General features: G+C 42.2%; 1 protein-coding gene across 1 annotated transcript in view; it reads left to right on the top strand.

Moving 5' to 3' along the window:
• Positions 1-6,452: 6,452 nt before the first annotated feature.
• LOC122401444 (zwei Ig domain protein zig-8-like) overlaps positions 6,453-13,111 on the top strand; it is a 50,423-nt gene continuing 43,764 nt past the window's right edge. Inside the window, exon 1 of the mRNA XM_043403573.1 lies at positions 6,453-6,576. Within this exon, the coding sequence (XP_043259508.1) occupies positions 6,453-6,576 (124 nt within the window). The remainder of the gene's footprint in view (positions 6,577-13,111) is intronic.

The raw sequence follows: 13,111 nt of genomic DNA, 5'->3' as shown, positions 1-13,111 counted from the left end.
TAGCATTACCCAGTATGCACCACGAAAAGGTTGCTCGATCGGTTTTTGCACACTATGTGGCCCTGAAAAGGGCCGTTTTTATAGTTCTCTCTATTCGGCCATAAGAATTTCAACATTCATATTGTCTCGATGCCCTCTATTAGCGGCATCTCTGGTCGTATTTAGAAGATTGCCATCCAAATATTGGGCATGCTTTTGATGACGAGCAAATCCTAAGAACCTTAAAACACTTGCAATATTTGCGCATGTACCCAATATTTTGGCACCAGATTGACAGGTGCAGTAGTAACCATTTATTACTTTCTCTTCTAGTTCCAGTTCATTTTCGGGAATGTGAGAAATAAGAACTTGATGTTAGGTACAATTCCGAAATTGTGAATAAACTTTTAGTCTTGTAAGGCTGCTATCTACCAAAGGAGTGTCAATCTGTAATTCATCATCATCTTTTTGCAGCAGAGGGTCAGGGGGTCAAGGGGTAATATTTAAGGGCCCACAGTGCTACTATTGAGTTTTAAGGGGTGAAATAAATGGACAATGTACAACAGTGCTTCTTACACTCATATATGCTCAAACGTGGTAGTCTAGAATAAGGCGCACTATTATTGACTTCTAATACCCCCCTATCTAGGAAACTGTTCAATTTACGGGCTTAGGCCCATTGGAACTTTTCATCAAGACATAATGAACTACATCGTATAAAAAATTCAGCTAATTTAACCGTGGGCCATTTTCCATAAGATCTGTGCGAGGTCCTTTTATACGAATACCAGAATCGTTACTTAAGAAACATGCCTAAACAGGAAATGAACGGAGCTATTATGAAGTTGTTTAATGCATATTAAATTTATTTTACTTTAAGATCAGTTTCATGGATTTCTCTCGTTTCAAACATATTTTATAGGATTGGAGACTTTAAACGCGCGCACTTGGTGAAAATTAATATTGTGAATGTCGCTGGAACTGTTTGCGTGCGAATTTAATAACCGTTCCGTAAAATTATCGTTTCCATGATACCTTCTAATCCTGGATTTCCAAAGGAAAGTTTCCTCGTAATCATTCGCGACGATATTCTGAAGTGAATAGAAGTTTTAACTCAGACGAAACGTCCAGCCGTGTTCTCTCGACTTTGTGCAATCATTAACCGTGTATTACGAGCTGCCTTTAATACGTTTGGGGTTTACAAAGTTATAATATCGTTTTAGACGGATACGAAATTTGTATAATCAACTTATCCATTCTATAATTAGCAATGTGGTTTTGGTGTATTTTAATCTCTTGTCGTGTATAATTAGGTTCAAATTTTAAAAGGTTTTAACGGTCGAATAGCATCGTTAAACTCGGTTGTTCCGTTCTGAGGGTTTGTTCATCTTCGCGTCGCTACAGCGATATCACGTTTTACTATTATCGTAGTGGCTGTGCCGTGCATCGACCAGCCTTGTTACGCCACGAAAGTGCGGTGAACAATAACAATAGGAGACACAAGGTAGATCGAACCAGTAATAGCGCGTGACATCGACTACTGGCTATGATCTTCCTCAAAGTGGCCAGGATTGCGGCAATGACACTGAGGCCGTACGATTCCCAGTCGATAACTGCCTGCAAAGCGAGAAGGTTATTCCAGAGAACACTAGGCTACGTATCGAAAGCGATAAAACGTGGCCGACTTTGCCTCGCGCTACCTACAATTTCAATATCGCTATCGAAACGCGAACCGGCGTATTATAAAAATATGAAAATTTTCTTATACGTTCGGTCCGAGAAACTTGACCGTTCTGAACCGTTCTCTCGAAATGTCTGTCTACGTTACGATTGTTTTCATTGACAATGTACCGCGAGACTCACTCTTCGGTTGCAGTTTCGCTCTTCGTACGCTTCGGACATGGATTATTCGTTGAAAGGTTTTAATACGAGTTCTCAACACTTAATTGTTCGTTAAAATATTATCTCCTGTGCTCATTATCGTATTTCAATGTTTAAAAAAGTTCAATTTCTTTCGACTCTTTATTCTTCGACAAACTATTTTACCTATTCTCTTGCGAGTTAACAATCGATTTTAATAGAGTTATCGCCCAAGTTGCACATCGATCTCGCAGCACTCTTAATCCATCGTGCATACACACGTCGAACACTCGTACCACGTATTTCCTTATGCCCGTAACTCCTCGTGCATCCCGAACTGAAACCCATTGGGATATAGACTTGGTACTTAACTGATCCGGAAACTCGAACAGCCACTCGATCTTTGCCGCACACTGCCAAATAGTTGTCGTGCGCGTCTAATTCGAGACGTTAATCCAAGATTTATCCGGAGAATCTTGGTCAATTGGATCTTCAAGTAATTCAGGAAACTCGTATTGATTGATTTTGAATTTGAAATTTCCCATTTCGTATAGAATGTCAATAAGCTGTAAGAAGTTTTCGAAAGATCCGAGAAGACGTTGAATTTTCACCAGGTTTTGGGGGTTTTCGAACGGCTGTGCATCGGCGCGAGGAATAAGACGGTAGCTCGCAGAGGGGATCTTGGGGAATAGTATCGGCGAGTATCGGGTCCTGCGACGGGAACGCGTAATCGTAACAGGCAATCGCGCTATCGAATTTAACAGGCAACGGAGGCGTCGATCACCGCAATAATAATACAACCGCTATCGACTGCCGTTAGCGGCACCGTTGGCATTGCTGGCAGAGTTGCTGGGAAGGGTGCGGGCGGACGTGGGGCGTCGAGCGTTGGGCGTCGAGCGGGAAGCGGCGGCGGGGGCGGCACGGAGCAGAGTAAATCGCGTCGCGGAGGGCGGAGGACAGAGGTAGCAAGAGTCGAGGGTCGTCGGGGGCTGATATCTGGCTAAGCGCGGGCGCAGTTGGATCGCGGTCTCCAGCACAGCAGCATTTCCCTCGACGGTCTGTTCGCGCAGCGCCCGTCTCTCTCGATCGCTGCTCGCCTCCTCTTCCCTCTTGTTCGGCTCGCGTCTCCTTCCGGCCGTCTACTTATCCACCTATCCATCTTACCGACCCTCCGCGATCTTTTTCATCCTTTCCGCGTTCTCCGTTCTCGTTCGATCCGTCGCGCTCTCGCTCTCCGTTCGTCGGGTTCGTCACGTTTCAGTTTCCCGTTCGGCGCTGCTCGCGATAACCGGCCATGCGTGGGTGCACGCGACGAGTCGTGTCCACGCGACCGAGTGTGCGTGCCGAATGACGAACGAGTGGCAGTTAAGGAAAACGGAAACGGCCAGGGTGATCGCGGGCTGCGCGAGTCGCCGCGAGTCGGATGCATCCGTCGGTACATCGGCGCGCTGGATGCGCCTACCTGTCACGTGGAAATTCGATCCGATCTGTGCTCCCACGACGTCCACGACGAATCGCCCAAGAGGTGTCCGCGAACAACTTGATCCCAACGTTTCCATCCAGTGATTTAGGACGACCGTACCGCCCAAGTCTCGGCTTTGCAATCTCTACGCGATCGAACCTCGTGTTACCTAACTATGAAGTTATTGATAAAAGTTGCGCCCAGGCCAAACTTTTCGTTCCTCTTCTCGATCCGCTCGCGTCTTCGCTCGTACTTTTGTGAGTTTGCCAGTTGAATAGATCTGGACCATTCGCGCATAACGCGCATCCGAACAAATTCATTAAAATGTCGAATGTCAATTGTCTCGTCAACGACCGTTGATCCACGCAACTGGAAAAAGCTGTGCCCCTAAAATCACGCTTTAAAATATTTGTATACACGAGTCTCCGCCTAATAAGGATCAGTGTTAGAGTAACTTTCTCGTTGACAACTCTTTGCATTTAGAAATATAGCTTTTCCCAGTTGCATGGGGCACCCTGTATATGTATACGTATATTCTCGACTAGGAAATTGTATAGATTGTAATCCGATTCTTGATAGAAATTCGCGATCACCTTTTCATTGATCTTTATCACTGTGCGGGCGTCCTGTCGGCAGTCATGTTGGACATCGCGCGAGTAACTCGTACGCGTAGTGTTTCATTGACCAAGTGAAAGGAAAGAGTAATTAGACGAATATAATAATGATAACCGAGGTGTCTCGAGGTGGAAGGTGATTGGGCCGAGACGGTGAACGTGGTGAAGTTACGCGAGAATGGACGGTTTCGCGCAGAGTTCCGCAAATTGCGTAAAAGTTGGAGAGATATTTAGGGGAATGCACCGAAGAGGAATGAGACACGTGGCCCGAACGCGGACGCAATAGACGCGGTTTATCGGTGACAGTGAGTCAACAACAACGGTCCCGCGGTAACAGTACATTTTTTGCGATAAAAACACGCGAAATAGAAAACAGGGTGGCTGGCCTTTCCCGTGGTTCGTTCGTTGTCCAGCGACACCGTTCCCGTACACATGTATTGCATTTGCATTCGCGTTTGCATAAATTCCAGTAAATTTTCGACAAGAATTACTCGTCCATGCTCGAGCGGAATATCGTTAGCTTGCTAATTGAAACCCAAATCTCGTTCGATATCGATCGTTTCGAAGAAACGATCCGTTTCGTATATTAATGTTTAACATACATTTCTTCTGTTTTTCTTTCGACCATATTACTTTCTTTGCCAAAGGATACGGCCCGTATAAATGAATTAAATTAAATTAGAATTACAGTATTAGACTCGAGAGTTGTATAAATTTAGCAATAAGTTCTTCGTTTCAGATTCTTCATTTTCAGGTTGTCCAAAATAAGTAATTTATATGATAATTCGACTGAAATTTATTCCGAGACAAATTGCACAGGCGACCCTGTAAGTCAGCTTAGGACGAGGGTCATTTATTAATGAATAATCGACGTTTGATTACAGCTTCAGAGGGTTTCAAGGATTTTTGACGAACGATTTTATCGTCGAGCAATTTTAGACATTTGAATAACGTATGACCAAATGCGAGTCGAGCTTCAAAGTAACGCTCCTTTGTGTGTACGCTGCTAGTTTAATTGTTTCTTTAATTTTTTTTTACAGATACCCCCAAATTCGAAACATTATAAAAAATTGTTCGTGCACTTTGCTCCGATAGATTTGCCGCGCACGTAGTATGTATTATATAACGCGAGTATATTGATCGATCGGAGGGGTACAAGATGCATTTACCAATTCTCGTTGAATCATCCATATCCGTGTAAAGAGAGGAATCAATAGGCCGCGATAAGTTCGCCACTCATTCGCTACTATTTATTCGACACCAGCGAACAAATACGATCCATAGAGCGTTCAAGTTCCGGACGCTGAAGGTACGGCCGGAAGCGTACCGACAAGTGAAATTAATATTTCGATCATCGTATTGTGCACGATCGCAATTAATCGGCTCGATTGTGCAGGTTGTTTCGTTATCGGCGAATGCATGTTAGATTTCAGCGAAGGCTGATGGACATTCGTTGTAAATGGTAGCTTATATACTTAATGCATAATAATTAAATCGTAAATATTATTCCTTGCAGCAGGTAATAAAAAAGCACCCTCGTAAGGAGCAAATTACTTTACACAAGTGGATACCTGTAGTAAGAAGTAACCAATTATTTGATCTTATAGCACAGGTATTTGTTTGTAAGTGAAAATGTGGTAGGTATGAGCCGCGATGAAATAGCTTTATCGATCCTATCAATTATTTGAAAGGTACTATTTCGCGCTTCTAGCTCTCGTCGCGCGTGCGTTAATTTTCCTATCGGAACGGATTAATTTTTTATGAGAGAAAACGCGCCTCGAAACGATGCGGAAACGAAGCTAAACAGATTCGCACGCGGTTCAAGCGCCGCCTTTTAAGCGATTATCCGGCCGACGATGGTGTTATGTTCGAGATTGATTTCAATTTGCGCGCACGCCAGCTTCGCAGAAATGCCGCTCGATAGTACAACAGGCCGATTATTGCCGCGTAATAACCGACCAGTAATAAATCCGCGAATAGGTAATTGCAATTGTAAACATTTCGATATCACTGGCCGCGTTGCTTTCGCGTCGGCTACTCCGGGATACAAATTGCATTACAAATATTATTACTCTACATATTGCTGCAATCAGCGTGATACATCTTATGCACATAAATGTCCGCTATTAATTTCCATTTGCGCGAGTTTATTTTCAATTAACCTCGAAATTTAATAAATTGATAAACGCGTAAAACTATTCGCGAGATTACGCGGCAACGAGTACGCGCTAAAGGCAACTTGTTGCATGTTTTCTGTCAATATCTTGCTTCTGTTCCTTTCCTCGCATACCTAGTTGCAAGAATCGTAATATACAAGCCTGTCTAGCATTGCCTGACACGAGTAATTCTTGTTCGTCGATGTAAAGGTGGAAAATTGCCATTGACCGTTCGAAGATGGTCACGCGAAATGCTGGCGTGTAAAAGCGACGAGTGTCAGGAGGTAAATTCAGTGTGCGAAGCGAACTTCTGTTTATTGTCGGCAGAAAAGACGTATCGCTTCGGTCGGGCTGGCACGGCTTCGAAAGTGGTGTCGCGAAATGTACCGGAAACGATGGACCGTAAAGGTACTGCGAATGGATTCACGGTATGGCGGGAATGGGAGCGGCTGGGACACACTGGCCAAGATGATCTGCATTTTCTTCTTCGCGATACTACTGCACGGTAAGCCGATGCACAATTTATACGTACCTAGACACGTCGCGATAAGGAACCATTTCCTTCCCGTTTATTGACTTTCCTACTAAACGGAAGCCAATTTCCACGAAATATAAAGATTTTGGATTTAAAATTTAGAATTTGAACCGATCGAATCGATAGTAGTTTTAAGGGGTTGTAAAAGGTTGTAATCTTCAAATTTTGTAAACTCTGAACTCGTAGGATCTTTTCGAGCGTCAGTGAGCGCGTAGGCGGGAATATGTATTTTGAAGGTCTAAAGGTCACCGTGGGTCCTCGTCGAATCTACATTAGATATACGTAGACCCAGACGATTGGTATCGGTTCGAACGTAGACGATAAGTCATAAAGTCGCCAAGAAGCCATACCTTGCAAAGACAAATGAGTCGTAAAAAGAAATGTCTCGTAAATTTGGTCGGACAGAATTTTGAAGAGCGACTGCTGGTACATCGACTGGCTGGTACATGACTTACGAGTTCATCGTTGACGTGCTTGCCAAACTGTTTCTGGAATCAGTTTTCTTCCTTTCGAATTAGAAGGATATTTTTGGAACCGTATAAAAAGCCGTGATACATCTCAAATCACGTTACGGTTAACGAACTTTTCCTTAATTTTTATTAACCACAATAGCAACGTAGATAACCTTATCCACGGTCGATGGAGTATCGAGTAAAACGAATGTCATTCGATGCGGCTGACATTTATGTCAGATTTCAGTCTTCGTTCAAATTGGTGTCGTAAATGTCAGCTTGCAAACGCGTTTCGAACATGCGCTGTACAGTGTAATTTGTTTGAGCACCAGAAATAATTACCTTAAACCGATAATGTCGAAGGTTATCCGATTCATAAAAGAAATGTTCGATATTTTGGAACGTGGATGGGGCGTAGAAAATGTCGGAAAATCATTTTACCGTCAAACGATCAGTGAATCGTTTAATTCACCGCGAATCGCGAAAAATCGAATACTTTCGTCCGGTACATAGGCGCGGCGTTCAATTACTTTTTTGTCATCGGTTCCTGCTTGTTTATTGGAATTGTCCGCGCGCATTTATTTGGAGGGCGAAACGCGCCAGCCGCCCCACGCTTCTCGTTAATTAGAATCTCTCTATCGTTCGATCAGCTATCGATGCAACTATTGACTAGCTGCTCTCATTACGGTAAGTCTTTATTATCGCTTTAATTCTAGCAAAAGTAATTCACGCTATATCGATTCGTTAATTAGAACTCTCGCTGTTGATTTCCAATCTGTTCGACGGAAATACAGCTAATGAAGTTGTCATCGCGCGGTAATTATTAAAACTCGTCGATGAAACCCGTTCTTGCTCCGTCAACTTCCGTGGAATTGTTTACGATGCATTGTTTCGTGATACAAACGCAACTTTCGTATTATACGTATAATATAATCATCGCACAAAGGTGTATACCGTACATCCTACACTCTCTTCATACTTTGGCAGCCGTTGTCGCGCGTATACTTTTGTCTTAAATTTAAATGAAAGCTCTAATACTATTTACACGTCGATATATCCTCTTTAAGTTTCATTTCCAATTTGTAGGCTTCTAAGATGATTAAGGACCGTAGAACCTATTCAAACTTTGATCATTGCACGAGAGCCTCGTTCATTACGTGCCGTTGATAAGTAGAAGGGATTGTCTCTTAGCAACGAGTAAAGTTGGAAAGGGGAAGTGATTAGCGCTAGTGAGCATAGATAATGAAGATGTACTATATAAGTGGGACTCTTCATCGGATTGCGTATATTGACTGACGCGAGGACTTTCAGCCCCGTTTGCCTACGATAATTCAAGTTCGACTGTAACGATAAAGATTGAAATTTTTTGTAATTTTATCGTTCCTCTGTTCGCCACTTCGCAATACTAACGATCATCTCTGCAGCAATCAATACGGAAATGACTGGTTCGTTATCTGTTGCAATTTCGTAGATAACAAGCTGCAATTCTTTTCCCGACAACTTTCCTCGAAGGATCCTGAAAGCGGCGAACACGTCTACAATATCGTAACTAAAATTTTACTCGACGATAGGGTAGAATATTTTCCAGCTGCTAACGCACCAGCTTGTTATTTTTTCGAACGGTCATTATATTTGTACTCAGAGATGACGTTATCTATTTATGCAAACGATTTTCAGCAATTTCGTAGCATTTAAGTTGGAGCAAGTTTCGAAACGTTGCTCGAAAAAGTGTCCGATCTCGCGTGGAATGACCCAAATGTAAAGCTTGAAAAACTTTCTTTGGAACTTACCAACAGGTACAAGTACAAAGGAATTCAAAATTAGTCGGGCGCTTTAGTAATTCAAAAGCGATCCTGTAATTCCAAGAGTGGCATTTTCCCGGGAAAATCGCTGCCGTTGAACGCAATTAAAAAATCCAGGACCAGTTCTTTTTTCGAGTAGGCAAAGAGTGGTTCCGTGCACGAAACACTTTGTCCGCGCACGAGTGACTCGCGCGTCCCAGAATTTTCGTAAAAGCTCTGCTCGCGGGACACAACGGGCGACGTTGAAAACTCGTGGACCGAGGTAAAAAGCACGAGGAGAAATCAGAAAGTGGAAAGTAACGGCGTGGCTCCGCGCAAAGAGACAAAAATGCGTCGGCTGGAGACAATGATCCTCGACTACTTTGCAAACGTTGTTGCGGTCAGCAAACACTGTTAACGCTTATGCCCGTATACGCGTACGCAACTAGTTTTTATCTATTCGGTGAAAAAGATTGCTCGTTGTCGTCAAATAAAACTACACTGCTTTTTTTATTATTCAACGTTTAAAACTTGAAACGACGTTTACTTTAGCTTTTTTCAGAGTTTCAAGCTTCAAATCTTCGTCGCGTTAGAAACTTCCAAGTCGAGACTCGAACGATCTATCGCTAACGAAGTACAATAAGGAGCATAAATGAACCAATAACGACAAGTTTTGTATACATTTTTATTTATCGTTAAGAATGTGGATGAATATTAAGAACTAAATATTACAGTAATTTTTATCATATTTAGAAGTAACATAAGAAAGTTTTTCAATAATTAATGTCTCCTGGTTTAGCAATGGCAAAGAAAATGGATTGACTCGGTTTTGCACCGGTCAGTAAAAGGAATGTTTACGTGGAATGTTCTAGCAGTATGTTTACAGCTAGCAGCTTGGAATGTTTACAAAATGTTATTGAACGTCTTAGCACTCAGTTTACCGCAATCAGTCGAACGGAAAGGCACGGAAGTGAAGTAAGAATAAGTATGAAGCCAATTGCTCCAAATTGTTTAAAAAAAGTCATTTCTTTTTTGAATGGCGGTTTGTCAACGCGTCAGACGGCGAAAAATTGTAGTGTTAGTCAATCGACAGTGCAGAGAATAAAAAAAAAATACTGTAAAGGTATATTACTTAATGTTGGAAGAAGACCAAAAAAGTTATCGGCGCAGGATGAACGAAGAATTATATGGTTTGTCACATCTGGTGAAGCTTCAAGTGCCATCATGGCTACACAATTATTAAAAGAAGATACGAATATAGAAATAAGTAAGTGGCACGAAGAACCCTCAAACAAGCTGACTTTAGAGCCATTAAGGAGAAAAAGAAGCCAATGTTATCAAAGAAAAATATTAAACTTCGTTTGGAATTTGCAAAAAAGTATCAAAACTGGACAACTACTGAATGGGAACGGGTTATTTGGTCAGACGAGACCAAAATTAAGAGAATTTGTTCAGATGGCGTGTCTTGGTGCTGGATTCGTAAAAATGAAAGGCTTAAACCACGACATGTAAAGCAAACGGTAAAACATGGCGGCGGATCCCTAATGTTTTGGGGGTGCCTAACAGCATTTGGTGTTAGATCACTGCACCAAATTAATGGCATCATGAATCAGTATATGTACAAAGATATTTTACAAGATCATCTCATAGATGCTGTTGAAAATATGCCATTCGAAGAAGAAAATGTAATTTTCATGCATGATCGAGACCCTAACCACACTGCTAAAAGTGTGAAAAATTGGGTCGATACTAAAGAATTTTCTGTTTTGGCTTGGCCTGCACGGAGCCCCGATCTCAACCCCATAGAGAATCTATGGGGGTTACTGAAAAGACGACTTCGGGATTCATATGACTCCCAACCAACTTCAATCACGAATTTGCATAACAGAATTCAAGAACAGTGGGAACAAATATCTCCAGATTATTGTACAAAGTTAATAGAAAGTGTGCCAAAGAGAATTAGTGCAGTTTTTCAAGCGAAAGGGTTGTGGACGAAATATTAAAAATAAATAATATATTAAGTATTATCAAATATTGGACGTGGTGCAAAACTGAGTCAATCTATTGTTCGTATTATTCATAAACAACAAGATGTTAATTACTGAAAGACTTTCTTATGTTACTTCTAACTGTGTTAAAAATAATTAAAACTTGTGGTCATTGGTTCACTTATGCTCCTTACTGTATGTACCGCGTATGTAACGTGTAATTCATAGTTGGCCGTGTACAAGAAGCGTGCATGGACAAGTAAAATGAGCTTACTAGCGTAAAGCTCGGTACGCGATACACGGCGTTCTCGGATTCCAAAGCAAACTCACCGTACGGTTGCAAACGTGCTTATCCGAAAGTTGTCGCGTTTAACGCGCGTTCGTGTGCCGCGTATCGCGTATCGGGGATTGCGTATCGAGATAGCAATATCTGCTGGTGCAGCGTCTGCATTCGTCGACTGGATGCGACACGACGCAATGACACGACGACGCGACGTACATATGTATGTAACTGCGTTAGCCCGGACCGTTCGGTGCAAATGGTGCCCCTAGCTTACGGGCCAGAGGCTATTTAATTTTACCAGTTCCTGTCGTGGAACCAGTAAAATGGCGAATTTACGCCACGCGAGTTCTACGGTGCACGAGACGTCATTAATAATTCACAATGTTTTCCCTCCGCAACTTCGTACGTACTTACTTTGTACTCGTTCCCGACGAAACGTTTTCCGGATTCGTTCCATACGCCGCAAAATCCTCGAACGCGTGCGCCCGACAACGCCGAGGAGCTTTCTGCGTACACGCGGAAACGACCTATCCACAAATTCATGCAGATGCTTATGAATAAACATTAAATTCAATTATAAAGGACCGTGTACAAAATATTATATACGCCGGACCACTCGACAAACTTCGAACGCGACTGTTGCGCTCTCAACCCTTTGTTTACTCGACCGTTATTGCCTGACTCTACGTACAGCTTGTCAAGTTTTTGCAAGGTGTGCTGGGAATCAGACGTTATTTCTGAATCCGTGACAGTGCCATAACAGATCCGAGGTCCCTTCTTCTAGCCTATTCGAACTCAGGGTAGCTCTTTTTTAGATTCGATTGTCACCGTTGATAGCACCGCCGTTTCATAAAAGAACCTTTCTGATGCGCCCCTTATGCTATTAATAATACTACGCTTAATGAAATCGCCAGACTGAAAGATCTTGACATTATTTTTTCACTCCCATTGTCCTTTGTGGAACATTATCAAAGGATTAAACCCACAGCCTCGAAAGCTCTGATTTTTATAATGAAATCATCCGCAGACTTCAAAGATCATAAACTCTTAACAACATTATATTCTGCTCTCGTACTTTCTCACCTAGAATATTTCGCCATCTGAAACCCCTATCTCCTTGTTCATATTTTCTATTCAGAAAAAAAAAACAGAAATATTAAGTCGAATTTCATATTCTACACCGTAGCTATTATAATATTATAATGTAATTATCTCGAAAATGTTATCTTCCACCAAAGGTATTCGATTTACTGCTGATAAAGCTTTGTGAATGAAAACTGGCTCAATAATTCGTGGATTTCCGCAAATGTTCTCGTACCCAGGCAAGATAGCACGAATGAAAAGAGGAAATAACGCGCATAATGAAATCGACGTTGAAGGAAAGTCAATAGGGACCTCTCCGTGTTACGATCATTTCTAATTCAAAGAATTTACGTTAAGGGGGAGCATCGAATCGTAGAACCTCGCTGTAGGTATCTTCAATATTTAACAGCTAGAATTAGGTTTATTTAACAACGCAAAGGCAGTATTACAGCCCCGCTGATGAGTCATACACGACCAATGTGGTTTACGCTTGGCGTTTCAATTTCTCTTTGACGAGGACTGCTACGGTGCAAATACCGTGTGATCGTAGCTCTACAAATATCTAGATAAACCCGTTTTCAAAGATACACTCGCTGTTTAAAAAATGCTGGAATAGGAAGGGATCTCTTTGCCCGATGATCGCGATTCTCGTTCGATCGTTATACGAAACTATCCAAACGTTCACACCTGCGCGATTTATTAGTACGCCAATATAAATACGGAAAATCCCTCTTTACAGACTGTGTTTGACGTTTAGAGAGGCCCCATACAATTTGTGCCTTGTAACGCGAACGCAGTGGACGCGATGCAAGCGGGGAAGTTATTGAATTAAACGGAAACGCAAACAATAACGTTCTGGTCCCGTTTGTACCGGCTTGTTGCTTCTCGTTTTGTTTGTTTCCGTTTTAAACCTCTGGC

The sequence above is a fragment of the Colletes gigas genome, unplaced genomic scaffold (assembly GCF_013123115.1).
Source record: "Colletes gigas isolate AHSC1104 unplaced genomic scaffold, ASM1312311v1 Colletes_gigas_Sc00025, whole genome shotgun sequence".
Classification (NCBI taxonomy): Eukaryota; Metazoa; Arthropoda; class Insecta; order Hymenoptera; family Colletidae; genus Colletes; species Colletes gigas.
Note: the sequence above shows the minus strand (reverse complement) of the source record. Positions and strands in the feature narration are given on the sequence as shown.